The 25715-nt window shown below is 51.8% G+C and overlaps 2 protein-coding genes across 15 annotated transcripts in view; one reads left to right on the forward strand and one right to left on the reverse strand.

The window, feature by feature from the left end:
- The window catches only part of Tmem120b (transmembrane protein 120B), a 42938-nt gene extending 39385 nt beyond the window's left edge, over positions 1-3553 (forward strand). For 2 of the 4 annotated variants that reach the window (XM_038346817.1, XM_038346819.1), the window contains one exon: positions 280-3553. In XM_038346817.1, coding sequence (XP_038202745.1) covers positions 280-393 — 114 coding nt within the window. In that variant the 3' untranslated portion in view covers positions 394-3553. The remainder of the gene's footprint in view (positions 1-279) is intronic. The other 2 variants (XR_005287256.1, XM_038346818.1) reach the window with 2 other exon arrangements.
- Positions 1795-25484, reverse strand: Rhof (ras homolog family member F, filopodia associated). Of its 11 annotated transcripts, XM_038346821.2 has the most exons (5): positions 15640-15962; positions 15273-15360; positions 4265-4374; positions 4050-4184; positions 1795-3214 (listed from the first exon to the last, which is right to left on the reverse strand). In XM_038346821.2, exons 1-5 carry the CDS (start codon positions 15775-15777, stop codon positions 3050-3052), a joined length of 636 nt encoding a protein of 211 aa, XP_038202749.1. In that variant the 5' UTR covers positions 15778-15962; the 3' UTR covers positions 1795-3049. The 11 variants fall into 11 exon arrangements, 1 of the variants encoding a protein (XP_038202749.1); XR_006020907.1 differs by lacking the exons at positions 1795-3214; positions 4050-4184; positions 15640-15962 and adding exons at positions 17933-18003; positions 21573-25484 and having other exon boundaries at positions 4328-4374; XR_005287257.1 differs by lacking the exons at positions 1795-3214; positions 4050-4184; positions 15640-15962 and adding exons at positions 17933-18003; positions 19834-25483 and having other exon boundaries at positions 4328-4374.
- Between the last annotated feature and the right edge of the window lie 231 nt (positions 25485-25715).

Consider the following 25715-nt stretch of genomic DNA (forward strand, 5'->3'; position numbering starts at 1 on the left):
GTTTTCTGCTGCTGGGGCATGAGAGGAAATAGTAGGAAGGAATTTGAGAGGTCGGGGGGCCCCTCAGTGTTGTTGAATGAAGGAGGGTTACCCCAGTCTTCCAGAACCCCACCTGAACTTAGTCACCTATTTCCACACTTTGCTGGTGGCTCCTATGGCTTTGCTAAGGGTTGGGGGGCTGAGGTTAGAGGCAGGTTCTTCTGCAGGGGTATTGACTCAAGCTTCTCCTTCCTTCCCTGCCCCGGGCATTGGTGGGTGCTGCACGTCTGGATCGACCAGGTATTTGTTCTGGCACTCACCTTCCTCATCCTCTTCCTTGGCAATTTCCTGACCACACTCAAAGTCGTGCACGCCAAACTCCAGAAGAACAGGAACAAGGCAAAGCAGCCATGAACCTCTGGACCCTTGTGCCTGGGAGTCTTGAGACTTAAGACTGCTGGTGATTCCAGTCAGCACCCTGGCTGCCAGTCACTGGTAGCCAAGGGCAGCAGCATCTCAGGGGCCAGCAGCATCACTGGGAGCAGGGCCAAGGCCCTGGTCCCTGGCCAGACATGAGGAATGTGAAGGGCACCTTTGCGCACAGTATTAACTTGCCCGGCTCCCTATTTATAATGTATTTAATGCTGGGTCTTCCCTGCATCCCTGGAATCCGAGACCTCTGCAGTTCTGGGTGATGGCAGTGGCCATATCTACGTCCGTCTTCCAGGGAGGGGCAGAAAGCCTCAGGGAACCCCTCTCTTCCTACTCCTGTCATTTGAACCCCTCACTGGGGTTTAGATGTGCCTCACTGGGGTTGGCTTTAGCTGACCTGCTATTGACTGTGTCCCAGGCACCGGGTGGAATGATACCTTCAGCACCTGTGGAGCGCCCTTCTCTGGGCCACCCCATCCCCTGGACCACCACTTCTGTTGTAAGCACCCCCCCCCAACATCTCCCCCTCTGTGGTGAGGGAGTATTTAAGTTCTCAGAGAACCTGACTGTCTTGTCTCTTGCTTTGTGTTTCCTGAACCACCTGCCTGCTGGCCACTGGAAGAAAGTGGCACAGCCTACTCAGGATCTAGAGATCTCTTCCCCTTGGAACCTGAGGTGGCAGGGTTTTAAGGATGGTCACCACCAGAGGGCGCCAAGCTTCCGGGTTGTTTGCGTTCCAGTGAACTCTTGGGGGTTTCTCACTGCCGCCCTTCAGCCTTCCTTCAGGGACTTGTACGTCCTTGACATGGGCCCTAGACCCAGTGTGACTAGAACTTAATCCATTTGGAGATCATTCGTTCCCTGCCTCCCTCCATCTCTGAGAGTCTTATGTGGGAAGGCCTGTGAGATCCAGGCAGCAGCAAGGGTGGAGGTGCAGACAGGTTCAGTTGAATGTTCTGTCCCTTCCGACCCATGGACCTCAGCTGCCCGCTCAGATCCGACTCCACAGCTGGTGTCCTCAGACATGCTTCATTTGGTCTTCACAGGAGTTTACATTTCTTTAGTTATGTGATAAAAATGAGATCTCGCCTCCCCCACGTAAGAATCCAGATTTCTGTTTACCTTACAAAAATGGAAAGACCTGGCAACATTCCTAAGGGGCAAGATCAGGCACCTGCTTCTGTTTGCCACAACCCGCCCCTCCCTTCTCCCTGCCCTACTTCTGTCCTTGGTCTCCTGTCCTTGGATCACCTGGCCTGCCCTCTGCAGGTACCCAGGATTGCCCCAGGTTAGGAATCAGCAGACTTTTCCCATTAAAGCCGGACTATGGTAGTTCAGGCTTTGCAGGCTAGCCCTATGGTAACCTGCCATTGCACAACTGAGGCAGTTCAATAAAACTTTATTTACAAAACAGGCAGTGGCCACGTGTGGCCCACAGGCTGTGGTTTGTTGACCTCTGCCCTACATCATAATTTATCTACAAGGCCTTGGATTCTGAGAGACCAAGAGGTCCTTGGTTAGCTCTGCAGGGGACAGCAGGGCCTTGGGGCACTTGGGGGAAGGGGGTCAGAAGTCCCTTTCCTTGGCAACCTGACTTTGGGGGCTGAGTCAAGAGGTACTAGGACAGATGAGCCAACCTAGGCCATGGTTTCTTCTTGGGGGATGCTGACTTCCTCTTGGGGGCACTAAAACCACCTGGGAAACTTGGCTTGAAAAGTTCTGAAATGCAGACCTTCCGGAAGGAATTTCAGAACTCAAGAGTCTTGCTGTCGTAGACATTGGTGGTCTGCAGGTCAGTTCTGGAAGGAGGCAGGGACAGGCTATTCCTGAGCCCCACATCCTGGTAGAAGCAGATACTGAACAGGGAGGGGTGATGAGATTGATTACTTAAATGACCCAGTCCTGGCCATTTACAGATGGGGATGGTCTAAGGAAAGAGTCCATTCGCCTGAGGCCCCTGATGGGGCGCGGGCACTGTCTATGAGGAGTCCCCAGTGGAAGTCAGTGTGGGTTTGGAGGTGAAATCTGGGGCAGGGATCAGATGGGAGGCCTGAGTATATTTTGACCTTTTAAGAGATTATTTCTTCTTCCCCTGAACATGTGTCTCGGGCTAAGACAAACAGTGTGGTACAGTGGGAACAACTGGTGCCGGCCCATGTCCGGCTTGATGCCTGTGTTCTCTTGATAGGCTGTGGCCCTCAGTTCCTGACGGGAAGGAGGAAGAGGCTGGAGGATGTAGCTGAGCTATCTCAGGAGCTCAGGGAGATGGTGAAAGAGGAACGGTGACCTTGGGACACTTGTGAACAGCAGTGCACATCCATACTTGCACACTCTCCGTGCCTTTCTGAGCTTCAAGCATGAATTGGGTTTGGAAAGTGAAACACGCATGGCTGGGGCAAGAAGAGCTGTTCCGAGGGCCCTCCTGCGGCCTGGGAACAAGTGTCAGCCCCAGGGGAGAGCAACACTGGTGGGTCTGGCATCCTCATTCACCATCGAACCATAGCCTGAACCCAAAGGGAACAGTTCCAGAATGTTCCAAGAGTCTAGCCCCAGTGCTCTGATGGGATAAAATCCCAGCAGGAGCCGAGGCCTGGGTCCCTAACCAGGACAGCCCTACTCAGGGCTGTGTGCCCCAAGGTCACAGCAGCAAGCAGATCCTGCGCTTTTTCTGCCTTTGTGCTTTCTTCAGGGCACTGAGGGCCACCTTGGCAGCTTCCCTGAAGACGTCTTCCACATTCTCCCGAAACTTGGCGGAACATTCCAGGTAGAGCGCAGCTTTCATCTGTTCGCAGGCACTCATGCCCTGCGGCGGGATGGGGGAGGCAGTATTAATTAGAGGAGGGCCTGATGCCTCCTGACACCCCCTCAGAGACTTAGGAGTTTGGGATAGCTTTGGAGGTTCTCCAGAGTTGGAGAACTGACTTCGGTGGCCAAAGTCTAAGTGCTGGCCAGTTTGGTGTTTGCATGGCTGGATGGAAGAAAGACACCCCCCACCCCCAGTCCTCTCCCAAGTTCTCAGCGGAGGGGAACTGAATTCTGATATTCTGAGAACTGGGGCTAATTACATCTCAGGCTCTTTTCCAAACTCAACAACTGAGTTTGCTGGTTAACTGACATAATAAAAACCTTGGTTTTACTATTATTAGTGCCTATTCCTTTCTGTTTATTCAAGACAGAGTCTCACTACGTAGCTCTGGAACTTGCTACGTAGACCAGGCTGGCCTTGAACTCAGAGATTCATCTGCCTCTGCCTCCCGAGTGCTGGGATTTAAGGCGTGTGCCACACAGCCACCCAGCCCTAGCCTATTAGTTTTTGTTTTGTTTTGTTTTGAGACAGGGTTTTTCTCTGTGTAGCCCATAGACTGAGCTGGCCTCAAAAGCTCAGATCTGCCTGCCTCTGCCTCCCGAGTGCTGGGATCAAAGGTGTGCGCCTTATTATTATATTATTATTACTATTATTATTATTATTACTACTGCTACTGCTGCTGCTGCTACTTTGGATGCTCTTAGACCTTTGTTTGCTTCCACTCTCCAGAAGCCTGCTAAGGCTCCAGTTGAAAAGACCAAGCCCTGGGTGGTTTCTGGCAATGGTTGTTCAGGGACCGAGGACCTGAGTGGTAGCTGGGACCCTGGCCCACCTGTGTGTAGGTGATGGGCTCCAGCTGGGCTGCCCGGAGCTTCCGCAGCTGCTCCTTGTCCTTCCTCAGGTCTGTCTTGCAGCCGATGAGAACCATGGGGGTCCCTCGGCAGAAATGTGTTACTTCAGGGAACCACTGAGGAGGGAAAAAGCAGGGTATCAGGGCGGAGGCCACCCTGGAGCTGCCCCTACTCTCAGTGGAAGGCAGGACTTTACCTTGATGAGGACATTGTCATAGCTGGTGGGGTTCATGACGTCATAGCAGATGAGAACGAGATGTGTGTTCTGGTAGGACAGGGGCCGCAGCCGATCATAGTCTTCCTGCCCTGAAACCAGAGGGGCATCAGAGACACGAATCCTTGGGCTTTGATGAGGGATGAGTGCAGGGCCTAGTTTCCTCGTTTATAAAATGGACAGGACAGGGAGAGAGGGACTAGATCCTATGCCATCAAAGCCATGCACTCAGCTGGAGTGATAACAGAGAACTGTAAACTGTAGCCTTCTGCCAAGGATAGTGTACTCCCCTGCCTGCCAGCCTGAGACTTGGATCTGGGGTCTTTGCCATTCGGATGTCTCCCAGGCCCAGAAGCATGGGCTGGCTCCAGCCTCCTTGGTTCTGGGGCAGCTGCCTGGGTTCCTCCTACCCATTCTTGCAAATGCTAATGAGGTAGGAATAGACACATCTATCACCACATCTCATGGGGCAGTTAGCTCCCATTGCATCTGGCACCCACCAGGGGACATGTGACAGTCCCAGACATAGCGCTCCAAAGGCCCAGTCCAATCAGAACCTAGAAGCTGGGCCTAGGTGTGGCTCATTCTGCTTTTGTAAAAATTGGAGGTAACAATTTTTAAATTTGTATTTGTTTTGTTTGTTTTTGACATTTTTTTCCCTTGGGTTTTCGAGACAGGGTTTCTGTGCAGCCCTGGCTGTCCTGGAACTCTCACTGTGTAGACCAGGCTGTCCTTGAACTCAGAGATCCTCCTGCCTCTGCCTCCTGAGTGCTGGGATTAAAAGTGTGCCCCACCACAACCCAGTTTAACATAGGATCTTACTGTGCAGCTCTTGCTAACCGGGAACTTGCTGTGTGGACCACGCTAGCCTCAAATGCACAGCCACCTTCCTGCCTCTGCCTGGACCACCTGCATCGGCATACATCATTCCTAGCCACAGGAAGTTTCTGTCAACGGTTTTAAACTTCTAGAGTCTGCACAGGAGAACCCAGAGAACCTTCTGAGCTTCAGTGTCCCTGTTTGGCTCACTTGCTTGATCTGTCTCTGCAGTTACCCTGTGGTATCAGCACACATGCTACCCCCATTGCTCTCCTAGCAAGGTGCCTCAGAACAGCCTTCCTTTGCTTGTCATGGTATTGGCGCCAATCCCAGCAAGCCCCACCAACCCTGTCATTGTTCCATGGTGAAGTCAGAGTTCACCCACTTCACCAGAAAGGTGGGTTTTTCCTAGTCCAGGAAACCGTCAGGATTACACACCCCCTTGAATCACCTCCCACAGTGGGGAAGGAACACCTAGAACTCACTGGTGACCCTCAACCACCTCTGTGTAAACGTGATGTCCATCTCCTACAGGAACATGGAAGTCCAGGAGGCACCCACCCATCCTGTCCCCAGCCAGCCTGCACTCAGGATGTACACTCTGGGTCTCCCATTGGTAACAGGGCACAGGTTCCCCCTCTCTCCTGCCTGGTCTTATGGCCTCATTGAGCTCCACCAAAGCACAGCTTCTAAAGTCATGGGCACCATAGGCAGGTAGGACACAAGTTGCGTCTCTCACTTGCTGTGTGACTTAGATAAGTCACCTGTGAAACCTGAGTCTCCACCTGGAACATCGGCATCTTTTAATTTTTCTTTCTATTTTTCAATTTTGAAAATTTTATTGGTTATTTGAGAATTGCTGTTTGTTTTTCATTAAAACAAGTTTTTAAACATATCTTGGTCATAATCTTCCCTTCCAATTCATATGACTTTAAGCCCTTTCTCAAAATACGAGCAAAAACCCAGTACGACACCCCCAAAACCAAGAAAACAACCACGCCCCTACAATTTAAAAAACATTGAACTGTAACCAAATAAAAGCACACAAAAAACCCGCTGAGTCCATTATAGATTATTCAGCTACTCCTGCACACGAGGCCCATCCTGGAGGGGGTGATACACCCAGTGCCACTCTTGGGGAAAATGGATTCCCCTCTCCCAGCAGTTCTATGTGATGGGTCAGTTAATCTTTACCCTAGTGGCTAGGTTTTCATTCCTTTTTTTAAATTGTCTTAACTGATTTACTGGGGCTGGAGAAATGGCTCAGCAGTGAAGAACACGGGCTGCTCTTCCAGAGGACCGGGGCTCTGTTCCCAGCACCCATCTGGTGGCTCACAGCTACCCACTACTCCAGTTTCAGGGGACCTGACACTTTATTCTGATGTCCGGGGGCACCAGAGACACATGTGCACATAGTGGATGCATAACACCGATACACATAAACCTAAACAATTTTTTTTAATGAACTTATTTTGGGGACTGGAGAGATGGCTTGGTGCAGCACTGGCTGGGAGGACCTTTCTTGCAGAAATGACCCAGGTTAAATCTGCAGCACCCGACTTTTTGAATTGACTTATTTCATGGGTATGAGTGTCTTGCCTGAATATATGTTTATGTGCCATGCATGTGGTGCCATTGGAGTCCAGAAGAGAGGGCATCAGATCCCCTGGGACTGGAGTCACAGATGGCTGTGAGCTATCATGTGGGTGCTGGGAATAGAACTCGGGGTCCCGTGGAAGAGCAGCCAGTGCTCTCATTCACTAAGCCATCTCTCCATCTTTCTGTTCTGTTATTTTAAAAGACAGTCTCACTACGTAAGCCTTGGCTGACCTCAAACTCAGAGATTCTCCCCCCCTCTGCCCACCAAGTGCTAGGATTAAAGGCGTGTGCCACTGGACTTGCCTTCTTTACTTTTTTTTTTTTAACATGTATTGTGTGTGGCATGCATGTATGTGGGTTGTTTTTGAGACAGGCTGCTCCTGAACTCCTGACTCAACCTGCCTCCAACTTCCAAGTCTTGTTGATATTACAGGCACATATGAGCCCATACAATTAGGAACATGGAAAATAAAACCCGCCTCATGGGCTGCCACCAGCCAATATTCCTCTAATGGATGGGGTCAACAGAGTATGTGCCAGCCATCATGATGACAGCTGGGCCAGGAAAAATACCCATGCTGTCCTTCAGGTCCCCTCAACATGGGAGGAAGGGGCGCTTGACTTTGGCCTCTCTCCCCAGTACAACTAGGAGACACCCTTTGTGGGTGTCAGGGCACTGGCTCAGGATGTTACCCACATATAACCCTACGCAGTCTTCTATCTAAATCTCTGCCAGTGTCTTTCTAGGCCTGTGTATCCAGCTTCCAGCCCTATGTGACTATTTGAATGTCAACTAATTAACAAGAAGAAATTGAGTCCTGTGTTCACTAGCTACATTTCAAGTGATTAATTGCCACACCAGGCTGGCGGCTGTCCTACAGAGCGCCCTGTGCACAGCTTGGATCTGTCTGTTTGCTTGTTAGTGACCCCACCCCCATGCCATCCTTTTAAAAATACCAATGGCTTCTTCCTTTTTCTTTTTTTCCTGAGACAATATCCCATTATATAGCCATGGCATCCTGGATCTAACTACGTGTAGACTAGCCTGGCCTTGAACTCACAGGGATCTGCCTATCTCTGCCTCCAGAGTGCTGAGATTAAAGGTGTGCACCACCAGAGCCCAGCAACCAAGACAACTTTTAAAAGAAAGCATTTAATTGAGGGCTTGCTTACACTTTCAGAGGCCTAGTTCCTTATCATGATGGGGAGCATATGGCAGGTGTGATGCTAGAGCGATAGCTAAGGTCACATCTGATCTGCAAGTGGCAGGCAGGATCTGGTGAGGACTTTGGAAACCTCAAAGTCCAACCCCAGTGACACACCTCGTCCAACAAGGCCACACCATCTAGTCATTTTCAAATAGTTCTACTAACTGGGGACCAAGCATTTAAACATATAAGCTATGTGGGCCATTTTCATTCAGAGCATCACAATGGATATGAATGTTTTGCCCGGATATAGGTGTGCGCATCATGTGTGTTCTGGGGTGTATATCAGTCACCCGGAGCTGGAATTACAGGTGGCTTTGAGTCACTATGTGGGGACTGCAGACCTAAACTGACTCCTGTACAGAGCAAGTGCTCTAAACTGCTGAGCCATCGCTCCAACCCCAGTGTATGATTTTTCTTTTTTTAAAGACTTACTTTTTATTTTATGTATATACATGTTTTTCTTGCATGTACATCTGTGTTCCATGTACATGTAGTGCCCACAAATGCTAGAAGAGGGCATCAGATGTCCTAGAATTAGACTTACAGACAATTGTGAGCTGCCACATGGGTGCTGGGAACTGAGCTTGGGCCCTTTATAAGAGCAACAAGTGCTCTTAACCGCTGAGCCATCTAGTTTAAGTGTTTGCCATTCATCATAAGGATTCTTTACGGGGCAGAAGAGATGGCTCGGAGGCTGAGAGCACTTGCTGCTCTTGCAGAGGACCTGGGTTCAGCTCCCAGCACATCACTGCCTGTAACTCCAGCTCCTGGAAATCCAGTGCCTTCTGGATTCTAGAGGTACTAACACTCCTAACACTCACATACACATACCCACGAACACACACACATGAACACATACATACTAAACATTAGAATAAAGAAGAAAATACTTGCTACTCTTGGAGAGAACCCGAGTTCTGTGCCCAGCACTCACATGACTCAGTCATCTGTAACTCTAGTTCCAGAGAATCTGATTCCCTCTTCTGACCACTTTAGGCACCAGGTACATACTCCTGTCCTGCACATACATACATGCAGATAAGCAGACATAAAAATAATTCTTAAAAAGTATATGCCCTTAATTACAACCAAGGGAAAGTACAGCGACAGTCAACCTAGTATCTTTGGATCCTCTCTCCACAGAAGCAACTTCTGCTAGAAACATTCAGAAACAGCTGGGCTGCATCCTTTAATACCAGCACTGGGGAGGCAGAGGCAGGCGATCTCTGCAGAGATCTACAGAGCTAGTTCCAAGACATCCAGGACTGTTATACAGAGAAACCAAAAGACACAAAAGAAAAAAGAAACATTCAGAAAGCGACATTGTATCTGTACTGAACAAACAGTCTTGTCACATTTCCCTAAATAATACAGGCGGCAGCTCTTTACATAACACTGATACTGTATCCTCAGTAACCTGGGATAACTAAACAGGTATGTGTAGGTATGCCATAGATGCTGTACCATTTTCTCTAAGATCTTGAAGTTGAGTCTCAATGGATTTTATTATCAACGGGGTAGGATAAGGGTCTTGGAACCCATCCTTTGGGAATACTGAGGGATGACTCTACGCAGATTCATTTCACAGAAGAGAAACAACTTGCCTAAAGCCACTGAGTTAGAAGGCAACTCCAAACCTTCTAAGTGGAATTAATACGAACTAACAGCTTTTATTTTGTACTGTGTAAAGTCAGGCTCTGGGCCTCTAAGTTGTAGGTGGGGTTAGGGTGGTGATCATAACTCTGATACAAGAAACACATTTGTTCTCTTCCAAAATTTTGTCTATAGGGTTCCACAAATAGTTTACAAAATGAGGGCCAGGTACTGTGGTTTTCCCTGCATGCCAACTGCTGTGGGTTCGAAGGACACCTCCTCTGACAGGTCCTCCCTGCTCTCAGCATGTCTTCCAAGTGTGTCCTATTCTGCTTGTTCCAGACAGGTTCCTTAGATGCGTACCTGTTGTTTACTTTCTCACCTGAAGGCAGGGCACACTGTGAGGGCAGAGACTGACCATGTCTCTCCTCCATTCCCGGCCCTCAGGAGACATTCAGGAAATACTAGCTAATTGTTGGCAGGAAAGGAAAGAGATGTGCTGGGCTCAACTCAACTATACATTAAAGCGAGGGACCTGCGTAGAGTTGAGGGTGGAGTCGGTGGCTGTGGGTTGGAGGAAGAGGAACCACAGTATGTTCAGAGTGTTCACACACACTGCCATTACTGTTCCCTCTTCCAGAAGGTTCTCTTAACAGTTTGCAGCTGGCTGATTCTCTCATTTTTCTACGCAGAAATGTCACCTCCAGGAAACCTTCCACAACCACCCTGAAGCAATGGCCTCTTGGTGTCCCTCTATCCCATAACAAGGGTTTTCTTTCTCTTTCTTTTTCTCTTTGCTTTAAGATACATCTTATTTTCTGATGTCACATTACTTTTATGACGTTTGTTTCCCACTCCCAAGTAGGGGGCCACTGCAAGTCTGGGAAGCCAGGTGAGCACAATAAAAATTGAGTGAGGGAAGGGAGACAGCTAAGCCCAGAGCTGTTTCCACACAGCCCTTTGGTGGGTTTTGCATTTCACTTCTTGATCCAAGAGAATCCAAGCAGCACCCAGGTGCTTGCTAAGAGCCCACGTGGTTGAGGGGAGCCTCCCTGTCAAGGTCACAGTTGGGCAGTGCCAGACAGCTTAGTCCCCACTATCAAGGTCATCTCCTGCCCAGACACTCTAAAAGCACCCAGAGTCCCCCCAGGAAGGCTTTCCCAGTAGGAATGAAGCCACCTTCAGCCTCCTCATCTGTGACTGGAGCCATAAAAACAGGCAAGTCTTTATGACCGTGATCACCATGCTTAGTAAGAGTAACACTTCTCTCTGAATGCTTATCCTGTCAAAACACTTTTTTAAAATTTCATTTTGGGGGCTGGAGAGATGACTCAGTGGTTAAGTGGTTACTGGTTGCTCTTCCAAAGGACCCAGGTTCAAGCTGGGCCGTGGTGGCGCATGCCTTTAATCCCAGCACTCGGGAGGTGGAGGCAGGTGGATCTCTGTGAGTTCAAGGCCAGCCTGGTCTACAAGAGCTAGTTCCAGGACAGCTAGGACTGTAACACAGAGAAACCCAGTCTTGAAAAAACAAAACAAAACAGAAACCCACCACCAACAACAAACCCACTAGTTTATTGAGTTTCTGCATTGGCTTCCTGCAATGATAGACCATAGCCTATAAATAAAATAAGCCCCTTTTTCCTCCAAAGTTGCTTCTGGAACACTAAATTAGTACAGTACCCCAGCCCTGGCAAGTTTGACAGGGAAAATGTTGGCAGCTGTCTCAAGAAAAAAAGAGGCCTTTGTGAGGAAATGGGGAGCCAGCTTAGACTCCCCTTTCCTCCTCAGGCTTGACCTGACTTCTCTCAGGATTCAGCGTAGGCCTTTCATAAACACAAGGAATTCGAGCCAGGAGGTGGTGGCACACACCTTTAAACCCAGCACTTGAGAAGCAGAAACAGGTGGATCTCTGTGAGTTTGAGGCCAGCCTGGTCTACAGAGCAAGTTCATGGACAGCCAGGGCTACACAGAGAACGCTGTCTTGAAAAACAAAACAAGAAACAAAAAAGAAAAAAAGAAATTTAGGTTCTGCTGCCGCATCTTCCCTGCAGGGAAGTCCATGACGTGGACACACATCTGGAGCCTAGCACTTTCCTTTCTAAGTCTTAATTCCCTTACCTGGGAAAGAGGTGACAGACAGCCTCTGCCCTTGGGGAGGGGGGCAGAGGTGTAACCACCGCTATTGTGGTTACTACTGAAGCAGAAAGTTCCATGGTAGGTTAATGGGTGCAATTCTAACCCCCTGAATCTCTGAACCCCTTAAGGAGGCCTCCCACCCACTAGGTTGGTCTGTTTTCCTATTTTGCCCATGAAGATGCCCACATCACCTGCCCATAATCTCCTTAAGCATGCCCTTGGTTCTAGTGAGGAACGGGGCTGTGGCCAGAGCTCCTCTGGAGTCCCATTTCCCCTCAGCTAGCAGTTTTTGAGGCAGGTGAAAGTGAGGCCGTCCCTCCACCTGACGTTTCCTGTGGATGGGGCTTTCCCCACTTGACCATGTCCCTTTTCCGGCACAAGGTTCCTGAGTCCTAGAGCTGTATTGGAGACTAGCATGTCATCAAGACACAGTACCCCCGAATTTGCTGGAGGCCAGGAGGTGACCCGTTTTGACCAAAGCATAGGTTAGAGGTGTGGACAGCATGAGAAGGGGAAGCTGCTGAAGGAGGAACCCACTCTTACTGGCTTTGCTAGGGCCCCTCTACCCCCTTCCCTCCCTAGGGACAGGAAAAGACAGGGAAGTCCCGTCCTGATATGCGACCATGGTACCTGACTTGGCTGGCTCTAGGCTGGAGTGGTCCCGACTCTAGGACCATAATGCCCCTCTTGTTTTGACCCCTTGTCTTAGCAGCTGTTGTCCCCCAACTTTCCTATTCTCTCTCACACAGCTCCCCATGCTTCTGTGCCCCTCTAAGTCTAGATTAGCCTCTCTGGGTACTTTCTAAACACCCCCACTGCACCATGACACCTCCCCTCTGCCTAGCAACTTCTGGCCTCACCACAGCTTCCTGTCTGAAGATGTCAGGGCTCAGGGGAGGCTCCTAGAGCTGTGGGTGCTAGGGCCCCACCCCCTCCACCTTCTGAGCTTGGTAAAGGTTGTGGTGTCTCTGCTTCCGCAGGATGGAAGCAAGGAGCCAGACAGGCCTTACATGTGGGGCCTGTGGGCACTGACGTTAGCACTGCCCATGGCTGTCATTCCATTTGGGGATTGGTAAAAAATTAGCTTTCTGGGGTCATTCCTGTTCCATAATGCTGATTATTGCCGACTGGGGAGGCAGGTCCCTCTCCCCAGTTCCAGAGCTTTCTATGGCATTTTTTTAGACTCATTTCTAACTCAGTCATTGCCCTCACCCTGTAGCCTCCACTTTTCTCCAGTCCAGACAGTTACTAGCCATCACTTCTTCCCACAGTGTCCCAAGACCCAGCCACAGGTAGAGCTGACTCATCTTCCCGATGATGAATTCACTTATCCCACCGTCACTGCGAGAGCCTCCTCCTGACAAACACTGTGAACACACATGAGCCAGCCTCATGCTCGCTGCTCACTGGCCAGGGAATTTCCTCCAACCATTAGGACTTGCCCAGTCACTCCTGAGTGACAGACAACACGCTACTCTTCAACACAGCTCGAAGGACTTAGGAATCCTGTCCCAGAAAAGGTACAGTAGACAGTCCTTGAGAGGGTATCTAGATTCTCCACACCCTATAGTAAGAGCTGGGGCGGGAGCCGTGAGTGTGCATGTGTGTGTGTGTGGGGGGGGGGTAGTGTGGCTACCTCAGGTGGCTAGAAGGGAGGCTGGAGAACTAGAAGGCATCATGGGCTACTAAGCATGTCTGAGGCCAGCCCCAGGAACAGAGACCCTGTCTTGAACAAACTCAGACTGAGGACTGGGGATGTAGTTCAACGGTAGAGCTTAGCATGCACAAGGGTCTGATTTTTCAACCCTAGCACAAAAGAAGTCTAAATAACAGTATATGCAAAAGCTGGGCGGTGGTGGCACACACCCAGCACTCGGGAGGCAAAAGCAAGCAGATCTCTGTGAGTTCAAGGCCAGCCTGGTCTACAAGAGCTAGTTCTAGGACAGGCTCCAAAGTCTTGTATCGAAAAACCAATATATATTCAGCATATACATATCAGTATATGCTGAGCTGCCCAAGAGCCAGCCGCTGTGCTGAATGCTGTGTCTATGAGTTTTATCTCACTCTTCTGACTATTTTAGCTCTGATTAAAGATGAGGAAAATGAGACTCGGATGCCCCCAATGTCGCAACTAAGTAGAACCAAGTCAGGGTCTTGGTCTGGCTCCAAGTAGGTACAGAAAGTTACAGATGCGATCACCACACCGTACTATCATCTCAGCCTTCTGAGGACAGCCCCTGGCTCTACCTCCATCCCTGTGCAGCCTCTTTCTCCAAGAAGCAGCTGCATTCGGAACCCTCTATATGACACTCTCGCATGACATGTACTTTGGGCATCTTCCTTTTTCCAGAAAATGTCCAGAATGGTCTCCGCTCTGGTCTGATGGGGGAAACAGTCCCAAACAAGGAACTTTGGGATGTGACAGGAAAGACTGATGGCAGAGGGAGGAAAAAAACCAGACTTCCCAGCCTCTCCTGAGCTGTGGGGAGGCGCGATACTTCTGCTCAAGCAGTACTTCCCCCAAAGTATGGTCAATGGGCCTGCCCCTCCCTGGCTCCCGGAGCAGAGGCCTGTGAAAGTAAGTCTTCCAGACAGACTTTTACTGCTCTTGAAGCCACACCTCAGAATTCCTTCCTCACACACCTGGGGTTGGAGGAGAGGGAGGGCAGAGAGCCTCAGTGGGCCGCTCAGAGGAGCTGGAAGTCTCCAATAGAACCTACTACAGGAATGAGGTAGTCTGGGGTGAGAACAGCCCCCCTTGATCTTCTCCAGGTGGTGGTGGGCTGGGGAGAATGCCTGGATTTGGACTCCATTTAAGACCTGAGACTTTTTACCTCACACACAGGGATAGACTAGCAGGGAAAGGGCACTCGGTGACAGTAACGTGGTTCCACTCAGTCACTAGACACTGAGTCACCAAGATGGGTGAGGCTCCACCTGGGTCAACCTTTACCCTGTAAACGCTCATGGCACCCCAAGGGAATCCCAGTGTTCGTGGACTATGAGCAGAAGTCCACTCTTTGAGGGGCTGGCAGTAGTAACTTATTTTGACCCAATTCTTAGACCTTAGGTTCTTTCCTAAAGTTGTCTGTTTTTTCACAGAAAAACTAAGAAAACATAAAATGGATTGTAGGCCTAGGATCCCAGAAGTCAGGGACACAGTAGGAGGTCCATTCACAGGACCTTGGGGTCTCCACACAGACGAGCCAGCCATAGAATCCTGGAGGCACAGCTGTGGTCTAGAACTTGCTAACCTAAAACTATAGGGCCCAGAAACACAGCCCATTGGAATCCAAGCCCCAGGGGACTCAAAGACCACAGTAAGTAAGGAATTCTGCAACCCTAGGAGGTAGAAGTACAGCCCACGTTTTCTAGAACCACAGGAGAGAAACAAAGCTGCAGAACAGAACATAGCTTTCGGGGGGAGGGGGTGGCTCAGAGTTCACCTCAACCTATTAACCACCTCTTAAAGCTGAGATGGCAGAGGTCCTTTGGCTTGCAGGGCCTCCCAGCCAGCCAACACCCTACAGAGACCTTCTGGCATGGTAGGGTGTCAGGAAGGGAATGCCCCAGAAGGCAGGGGAAACCCTTGGGGATGACCAAGGGGACCCTTTGGGCTCTGGTGCACTTACCAGCTGTGTCGTAGAGGTTCAGGGTCACCTCCTTGTTGCCCACAGTCACACTAGCCGTGTACTTCTCAAACACAGACGGGGCATAGTGCTGTGAGAGAGGGGTCGGGTTGATCCTTTAAGGGATGTAAAGGAGGACCCAGAGTCCCAGACAGATCCCTCCCCCACAACTGTCTAACACCATCACTCCATCCAGCTCAGACCTGGCAAACCACTGGGCTCAGCCCAGGAATTCTCGAAGGGCTGCCTGAAGGAGACACCAGGACTCCACGGTCTAGACTCTGGGCCTGGGTCCAGGCTGGAGGATACCCCCTTGCTCCCCGCGGTCCTAAGCCCATCCTCACCCCTCCTGCCACCTACCGGGCCTCACCTCGGGAAAGGAGCCTTGGCAATACACCATGAGCAGCGACGTCTTGCCGCAGCCACCATCACCCACGATCACTATCTTCAGCTCCTTCCTTGCGGAGCTGGGGGCAGCGGCTGGGACCGGGGCACCTGGGGCGTCCATAGCCCGGAGCCCGCAGCGCGCTGGATGCTGCGCTCTGGCCAGAGCCCAGTTGAGCGACAGGGCGGGGGCGGGGCAGCAGGGCGGGGCCACGAGGCTCCGCCCTCGGGCAGCCGTCGCCACCTCTGCCAGGCAGCCTCCCGGGTTCCCCCTCTTGTCTCAATTACTCTCTGCTATGTTCCCAGTCCCGGGTGTTTCTTAGTCCCCGGGGAAACGAAAAAAAAAAAAAACCAAACCCGGAGGAACCGGATGCTGAACCGCAAGCGCAGCGCATCCCCGTCACCACGTGTCCCAGCACACCCACAGCTCTGTTAGATTCGTGGTTTCTGCCTCTTCACACAGCCCTTGATTGGCAGGCTCCGCCTCCTAGCGAGGACTCTTTGATTGGCCAGCTTCATCCCCCTCCTTCCCCCCCCCCCCCGTAGACTCCTTGATTGGGGGCTGTACCCGGCAAACGGGTTCGCATCCAGCCCTTGCAGCTAGTCGGCCAGTGTGGCCTGTTTTCCTATGGGTTGTAGTCCCTGGGTCGTTCCCGCGAAGACACCAGAACGTGCGTTGTGTGCGTCCACATAGTTTGCGCCTGGCCCTCGTCAGTGTGGGAATATAGGAATTCTGCTCTCTTCCCGTCCCTACTCAGGTGTTCTGTTGACTGGCACCGTGGAACCGTGGCGCCCCCTGCTGGGAAACGCCTTCTGCAGTGCCTTCAGAACAGCCTATTTCCAGGACTGACTCAAAATACATAGGTAGTATTGAGCAAGGCTCAGAGAGGTGAACCCAAGTGACAACTGTCGTGACTCTGACAGGTCGAGAGCACCTGGCCCTTCGGTAAACTTTTGGAAACCAATAGTCTCCATCTCCACCAAGATGCGTTCTGGTGTCCTCTGGCTCCGTGTCTTTCACCCCAGGAATTCCACTCCCATCATCATTCAAGTAGCTCTTGGCTGAGAGCTTAATACAAACAAGTACTAGCGATACAGTTGGTTGATGTCACTGTGACATTTTCCCGTTACTGTGAGCTGAGGATCTACTTTCAAAAGCAGGCCAGTGGTCAGGGAGTGGGATCCTTGCAGCTAGCCAGCAGTAGGCGCACCTGGGGGTATAGCATGAGCGCGACCCTCCAAGCTGGAGTTTGGCTGGGCTCAGGGATCTTCTTGATCCTCCCCACCCTGGTGATACCTAATTTGCAAGTTCTCCCCAAACTTTCAGTTAATTTCCCTTTGTGGAGTAAACTACCGACCCAGGAGGTTCCATAAATGTCAGGGTTTCTTGTTTCCCCGCCCTCTCCTCTTTCCTCCCTCTCCTCTTTCCTCCAGGAGCCGCAAGGCAAAGCCCTACCACCAGAGGGCAGCAGCGACCGCTCATGGAAACTCAAAAGCCAACATGGACCGGGAGAGTGGAAACCTGATCAACCTCCAGCTTTAGGGCAGAGGCCTCTTGTCATTGGATCAAGGAAGGCCCCTTAGACGAAAATTCAGCAAGTCGTTCAATTCCTTTCTTGCAACTTGTTTATTGAGAAGAAACGAGGCAGTCTGGAGGAAGCAGTCTGACAGGAGTTCCCAGCACCAGTGAGATCAGCTAAGGGACCAGGGAAGGCTGTGTTTGTTATATTGGGTACAGCTGGGCAGAAGATGTGCCAATGGAAGCAGAAGCTGTGCCCAACTTGGGCAAATGTACTGCAGCTTGAAAACCTTCTTCAGGTTTCAGTGGCGAGGGGGAAACAGGACCAAGGGGTTGTCAAGGTAACAGCTATATCAGGGAGGGCCTGACTGTTGGTTGAAGGGGAAGAAAGGCTGGCTACAAAGAGTCAACAGATGATTCCTGTCAAAACCAGGCAAGGGAGGAAAGCTGCGGCTATATCTTAGTGGCCCTTTGAGGATGGTTAAAAAAAAAAAAGCTGGGGGGTGGCACACACCTCTAATCCCAGCACCCGGGAGGCAGAGGCAGGCAGACCTCTGAGTTCGAGGCCAGCCTGGTCTATAAGAGCTAGATCCAGGACAGGCCACAAAGGTACAGAAGAATCGTGTCTCGAAAAAACAACCAAAACAAAAAAGGAGGGACAGCATGCCAGAGGCAAGGTTCCCCAGAGAACATAGAGCAGGCCACTCCAGGGTGGAGCACAAAGGTGGGGATGGCTCGGAGGGAGTTGGGACCCACTTACCTTTGCAAGGATTCCAGGTTTCTTCTTTCAGGCTTCTTTGGGCTTGGTCCTGAGCCAGGGAGGCTGGCTGGCTGCATGTGGCCAGGGGAGAAAATTCACTTAGAAGGAAAAAGTGCTTGTTCTGCTCCATATAGCCAAGAGAGGGCTCCCAACTTTCCACAGAACCCCGAGACCAGTGTCTGTAGTCTCCATCCTCAGAGCAAGTCTGCAGGAGCCTCAGAGAGGAAATGACTGAAACGAATGACTCTGGCTCAGGTGGGTTCAGGGTACACGCGCTACTGGTTCCAGCCTGCCCTACCCACCCACCCAGCTTCATCAGGAGGCTGGCAGAAACCCAGGACTAGCAGGCCTGGCGTGCTGAATTTGGACCCAGCTCTCATGGTGATGGTGGGGCTGGATCTGTGCAGCTAAAAATACCCAGGAATCCAGCCAGCTGCTGTTTAGAGACTCCTCAGAGGTCAGGCCAGGCCAGGCCGGTCTAGCTGAGAAGATAAGACTCACTCACCCACACAGGGTGGCTTATTCCCTCACCAGCAATGTTCTGGGGGCCCTGGGTCACTCTGATTCTCCAGGAATTCCTGGAAAGCGTAGGAGAGGGAGAGATTCCTTCATTTGCTTCTTACCACAAAGCCCCTCAGGGAACCACAGGACTGTCTCAGGGAAGACTATGCCACAGAGGCCAACAGGGAAGAGAGCCCAGGACAGCAGAGGCAGAATGCCTTCAGCCTTTCAAGACAAAGTACAAATTTGGATGGGAGAGGCTGAGGGCACCACTCCCCTACTCAGAGGCCCCATAAACCAATTATTTAGGTATCCAAATGTAAATGGTATCAATAGCAGTGAGAGACTCCAGGTTCTACTTAACAGATATGGGGGGGGGGGGTGAAGCCAGGGTGCCTGGGGTGCTATCTTAGCCTCTGGCTAGGCAGTCTTCCTCAGGCCCCAGCTGCCTAACAGCTCCAGGGAACCAGTGGAGGATGGCAAGTCATTTCTAGAGGCTAGGCTCAAAAAATGGCTTACGCTGGGCAAAAAGGATTGTACTTATGTCTCAGCCTGTCAAGAGGACCCTCTTCTGTTAGAAATAGCCTACAAGGTTGTTCGACTTTCCCCTCCTCGTTTCCACCCGCAGAAACTTGCCTGAGAGCACAGAACAGTCTGCGAAAACACTGGGGCAGGTGATGGTGGGGAGTTCCTACCCATCTTGACTACTGTCTCCACCTAGAGTGTCTAAAAGGTCATATTCCAAACGAGGGCTCCAGGCCAGGTGGAGGAGACGGAAGGGGCGGGGACGCTGGAGTCCGTGTGGGTGAAGCTAGTCCAGCCACCGCCCAGCTCAGGCAGTCCTTCCGCTGGCGTGGCCCTCTCTCAGCAGGCCAAAGCAGCCCCGCCCCAAGCTCAGTGGGTGACCAGTGGGCGGGGCACCCCTCAAGGCCAGGAACAACAGCCAGACAAACTGCTCCACCCTACTGCCCAGGAGGTGATAAGGGGGCCAAAAAAAAAAAAAAAAAAAAGAAAAAGAAAAAGAAAAAAAAAAAAAGAGAGAGAGAGCGAGCGATAGCGCGAAACCGGAGGTGAAAGAGCCTGAGGTGGAAATGGGTCGCAAGTTGGCCCTGTCACTTCTGTCTTTCCCTTTCAAGAGTCACACCACACAGTTTAGCACCTAATTGTTCCCCAAAGTCCCTCCAGGGTACAGCTGACACAGCGTGACTCGGTTACTTAGTCTGAGGCTGGAGGAGATAAAGACCCCAGACACAAGGACTCTAGCCAGAAAAGCAGGTCCCTTAGAAGGACCAAGTGGCTTACAAGGTCCGTATATTATGAACCCAACTTAGAAAGTGCTTTTCCTGCCTTTTCCCACTCGGGGCGAAGAGTTCAGCCCTCCCAGCACAAAGCAAGCTCACCCAGAGCTGGAAGCCTGGCCCTCTGTACCGTCGGGAGCCACAGGACCATTCTGGTTCCTCGCTATCAGCTATCAGACAGCTCTCTGACAGTGATGGCAGCAGACAGCTGGAACGGGAGGGTGCCTAAAATAACCCAGACAGCTGAGCAAGGGGTTGTCAGGGGCCCAGGCTCTGGGCTGAAAACCAAGATAACCTGGAACCCTGTCTGTCGTGGCCTCAGAACCTTGGGCGAGCTGTTTCTTTTCTTGGGGTCATTAGTGGGTAACCCTTAAAAATCGTGACCCACTACAGAACAGCCCGGACTGAAAACTGCACTGGAAGAAAAACAGCTGGCCGCCTTCCCAAGCAGAGCCAGTTTTCTTTCTCCTTTGCCTGGAGGCTCCGGCACGTGCTTCAGGAAGTGGGCTGGCGGGGAGGAGCCCAAGACACAGCCCAGCCCCCACCCACGCAGCCACTCCCAGCAACATTCCCTATCGTACTGGAGGCTAGAGCAGGAGTGCGGCCCCCCTTAATCGCCATTAATCCTGCCCAACCTTTTCCAGCAGTTACGATCCTTTTACGGGGGTGGGGGGAGGGGAACGGAACAGGAGACAGCACTGGTCCAAGGTCACTAGCTCACAGCTGCCAGGCTTCAATCATCCCCCGACTGGGCACTAACCTGCATGTCTCCAACAATCCCTCCGTGAAGCCTGCCGGGCTCCCCAAGCCACACTTCAGCACTCACTGTAGGGGTGACGAACAAGGGGAAGAAGCTGGAAGCTTAGGCCAAAACGGGAAGCACCTGCAGCCAAATGGCTCATCAAAGAACATAACTAGGCGCACTCTTGGGGAGTAGGGGTCAGAGATCAAGGGCCAAACCACTTTCAGCTGTGAAGTTTCCTGGGCCGGAGGAGGGCTAGCCAACTGGAGCTACACAGATGGAGAATATCCCAGGTGTCACCTAGCAGGGAAAGTCTGGAAAACTGGCCTGGGCCCTTGTAAGAAGTGCTAATTCTTAGATGCACCTTCTGAATGAGACGCTTTTAAGAGCCGGGCACAGTGAGGCTAAATGAGTTCCCCTTCCGACTTATGCTACGGTGCCTAATTTTTGCAGCTAAGGAGACTGCTCGGAGACCGTGTTGACTATGCACGGTAAACACATGTAAAGAGCCCGTCTACTTCACAGCCAGCTTTGTACAGTTCTAGAAGCCAGGCTAGGCTATCGCCATCCTGGCCTTGTTAGGAGCTAGGAGGCCACTGTGAGAATCCAGGAAAAGAAGTCAAGGAAACCTTTTCTCTGGGAAGGCTGCCTAAGATTTCAGGTTTTTTGGTTCTTTGTCTAGCCAGCAAGGCAGACATCAGAGGGTGGCTCATTTGGCCACCCTAATGGGACTCAGGAGAAATGGCTGAGGCACCACCGGCAAGCCTGGCAGCAGTCAATGCCTTCAGAAGCTTCCAGGACCCTCCCACCCACCATAAAACACACCACTGGGAAATACTTCGTAGTCCTGCTCTAGTAAGTTGCTAAATTCGGCAGAGAATCGCCCGCCCTAAACGCCTGACAACAGAGGTTGACAGGCGGGGCTGGATGGACCCAGCAGGCCGCCCATTTCACACACAGACACAACCGCCACATCAGCGTGGGGGAGGGGCTGCTGAACCAGCCCAGCGAGTTTGGGGATCCCAACCCGCCCTTCGAAGGCCGCAGGCCAAAGCCCCCGATACAGTTCTCTCAACTTGGGAAAAGGGCTCTTACCTACCTTAGTGGGCAAGCTGTCAGTCAAATTGGGCCTGTTCCAGATGTCCAGAGGAGGCAAGGATTGTTACTGTGGGGGGGATAACCGAGACATTGCTCCGGGCTCCGAGCAATACCTGTGAATTCGGACGATCTGTTAGGGCAGTCCCACAGTTTGTAGGTCAGAGAATGGATCGGCCAAATGCGAACCAACAGGGTCTACTAGATAGAAAGGGAGCCTCAGAAGTGCTGCCCCCCCTCTTCCAGCTGACAAGGCAGCCCTCACTCTGGAATGGGTGGGGGTGGGGTGGGGGTGGCTGAGTCACTAAGGTTCAGCCCGGGCGACGAGCAGCAGGAGACGGCTCATCTGCATTTCCAAAGGCCCGCCCTGTCCGCATCCCCTCCCCCAGGAAGGCTGAGATCTAAGGCTTTACCCTCGGGCACTGTCACGGGAGGGGGGGGTTCCCGAGGGGGAGGCCCCAATCGGCTTTCCCAGGCCCCAACCGCCCCCCTCCTCTAACACACACCTCCAACCCGCAGAGCTGGGTTGGAGGCTGAGCCCCTGGCGACCAAGTGAAGGGACTCAGGCACCGCGAGGGCCTCTATCCCAAAGTGGGGGACAAAAGGGGAGACCCGCCCCTCCGGCTCGGCTATCAAAGAACGACTGGGGGAGGCCGGGGTGGGTCTCCTGAAGCCAAGTGGGCAGTGAAGGCAGCCTCTTAGCCCTTGGCTACTTGGCTCCTGTTTCGAGGCAGAACAGCAGGCACAGCAGCCAGAGAGAGGCCTCGTGCCCTCCTGGGCCATGGAGTCCGGGGCTTCAGCGGAGATCAGGGTCCTCAACCCGCCTCCAGCGGCTCGCCCAGCCCAGCTCCGGCTCCTCCCGCGGCCGCCACTGCGGGAGTCGCACGCCTCACCCGGAGGCAGGCGGGCGGGTGTGGGGTGGGTGGGCGAGTGCGGGAACTGTGGTACGCGACGCCCCGGAGGCCCAAGGCCGCCAGAGACCCGTCACCGGTATCCCGGGTGCCTTGCCTTGCGGGCTCTTAGGACCCGGGACTGCCTCCCAGCGACAACCGGGGAAAGACAATGGCGGAAGGAAGGAGGAGAGCCGGCCGCCATTAGCCACCGCAGCATTGAGCAGCCGGGCGGCCCCAGCCTTGGCCCCAACCCGGCCCAGCCAGCGGCTCGGCTCAAAACCTGAAAATAAAACTCATGTTTGGGAGGGAGGAGCGAGCACGGCCGGGAGGACAGGCAGCGCCCGGCTGCAGGCGGGAGAGATGCTGCGTCATGGTGCCAACATGGACGCCGGCCTTTTGTCCTTTTTCTCTTTGGAAGAGCAGGCGAGCCCCGGAGCCCCGAAAAGCTGATTTAAGGGTGCAGAAACCCCACAATCAAATGGGAACGAAACCTTAGGATGGGTGGGAAGGTTTCCTCGCTCTTTCAGCCCCTCCATCTCCAAAGCACTTAAATTTCTTCTCTGCCACCAAGGTTCAGACCTGAGGCGAGCCAAAGGGACTATCGCAGACAGCTCCATGGATGTCCCAGGGTACTGGGGAGATGCTCTCTTCGCCTCTGGGGCAGAAAAGGCAAAGGGGTCTGGAGAGTCTTTGTCCCCTCACCCGCCCACTGTCACCGGTTGCCAAACTCAAGCTCTAGAAACCTCAGCTCCCATCACCTACAGCCCATGGCCTGCTCAATCAAGAGTTCCTCGAAGGGGGCAAAGGCACTTAAGTTTTTTCTAAATTATTTTAGTTTTTTACTTACCCGCTCAGCCCGGTGCCATGGAGTCTAGAAGAAAAAACTGGGCGGTGTTTTTGGAGATGTTATTATGAAAAGGTTTTTTTGTTGTTGTTTTGGTTATTTAGTTGGGAAAAAAAATCTGGGGTAATAGTGTTCTTTTGTTGTTACCTTTTTGTAAGTTACACTCAGTATTTTCTGCTCCTTCCACGACTGCAAACTTTCCAGGGTTGGGCTGGCAAAAAGGCGGCTTCGCTGTGGACTGTTTACCGCTCTGGATTTAGCAATGGTGTGATCATTAAGAAACAAAAGGCGAAAACACGGTCAAGTCAAACAAAAGGCAAAATAGCTCACCAGCCGTCCCAACCACCATAGAAAACAGCACCGGGTTAACGTGGGTGTTTGGCTTGCACCAGCTAGGACTTGTTTTCCAGTTTTAATCTAGTTTTCAGTGACGGCTTTGAGTCTTTGTAAAGAAAGACTTCCTTTCTCTCAGTCGTCCCCCCCCCCCAGTCGAGAAAAAACAACTGTTTTTCTTCAAAATAGATCGATTTTCAAAGAAAGTGTACGAGTTACTGGGAAGAAGTCGGAGCAGCATCTATTGCTATAAACATTTTTCCAAAAGCTTGAACTAAAAACCGTAGCTTTATAAAAGCAAGCGTCTAAAAGCATTTTAACTGACTTATATCAGACAGAGACAAAGACACACATGCAGATGAAGATTCCGAAAATTCAGGACATTTCAGGCGACAGTAACATGAAAACTGCAGTGCAGGAAGGACAGAATGGATTGGGTACTTACAATGTAAAAGGTTTTTTAGAAAATTTAACAGTAACAGCTCACAATTTTTTGTTGCTGCCATTTCGCTATTCCTACAACTATACATTTAAAACATTACCTTGTTAAAAAGAGTAGTTAATAAGATGACCAGGTTAAGTGTTTAATAGAGGAAATATTTAAAAATTTATTGTTCAGTCAAGAGAATACAGATTAAGACAGCTCCAAGCTCTCCCCCCATCCACCCAAGAAAAAAAGGAAAAAATTAAATATGTCATTTACTTAGGTTTTTTTGAATTCAAAACTGTTAACTGCTGACATTGATAGTGTGCTATGACCTAGTTATACAAGACAAAGATGGATTCCAAGTCATAAGGAAAAATCCAGATCTTTTTAAAAGGTCTTCTTCATTCTTCCAAGTGTGAGTCCTTTGGCAAATGTTAAATACATTCGGGCGTCCTGAACTGGATGGTGGAGTCAAAGGAAAAGCATTCCCCATTTGCAACAAAGGAAAAACCCACTTGGCCATTTAATTCCATTGCAGAAAAATGGCTCCCCTCATCTGTTGGCCTCTCCTTGGAGTCTGATGAAGGATGTTTTGAGATCAGCGTCTAATAACGCAAGCCCTATAGAAGCCGTGTGCTGATTGGCTGCCGCGCCCTGCCGCCCTGCTCCAGCCAATTACCTACCCACGGCCAAATTACAAACCCCGAAAAGAGCCCCAATATGAAAAACACCACCACGAAGCCCCAGCGAGGCGGCTGCTTCATGTCGGCAGCCCGAGAAGAGAGACCGAGGGGTCTGCAAACATATCCACGCGAAGCCGGGGAAGCCTCCGAGTTGAACTCACAAAATGGAAGCCGAGCGCTGATTGGCCGCCGCCACTCCCGGACCTTTAATAAAGAAAGGGGAAGGAAAATGATAAATGCAAAAAAGGGGACTCTCTGTCGCTGGTGCCTGGAGGAAGAAGCATGCGTTCAGGACAATTACAGGGCGCTCCCTTCCAAAAATAAAAACAGAAAGGAAAAAAAAAAAGCTATCTTCCACGTCCAGGCGAGGGCTGTATCCTCCCAGGAATGTGAAGGCTAATGTGGTTCCAAATCTTGGTTTCCCCTCCCCAGTACTGCTCCAGGGAGGGAGGGGGTGTGCGGGCCGAAGAGGAAGCGGGATCGGAGATACCTCGATTGCAAACTCGTTTGGGGTCGACGTCTGCTTCCCCAGTCTCCTAGTATTCAAGCACACAATCGCCCCCTCCAAACCCAGCCCTTTCGCCTAGTCTCCACGCGCCCACCTCCGGTCTGGGCAGTTTGGAAACAGTTTGGGAGGCCCCGGGGGCGCACGCCGTGAAGTGCCCGGTAGCTGGAAGAGTAGCCCCAGCCGCGGGAGGTAGAAGGCCGAAGAGACCCCCTCTCCCCCGCCAGCCAAGCCCCCCACCTCAGTCCCAGCAGAATAAATAAATTAAAAGGCCTTCCCCCCGGGGAGGGGGGGGAGGCAGTGTGGGAGCGCGCAAGTGAGGGGTGGGGGGCCGCTGGGGCCCGGGGCTTTGGCGGCGCAGCTGCCGCCGCCGGGAGAGTGCCTGGGGAAGCGGCGAGGAAGGCGAGGGGAGGAGGAAGAGGAGGAGGAGGAGGAAGAGGAGGAGGGTGAGCGCTCGGGTCG

Source organism: Arvicola amphibius, chromosome 10, assembly GCF_903992535.2.
Source record: "Arvicola amphibius chromosome 10, mArvAmp1.2, whole genome shotgun sequence".
NCBI classification, from domain to species: Eukaryota; Metazoa; Chordata; class Mammalia; order Rodentia; family Cricetidae; genus Arvicola; species Arvicola amphibius.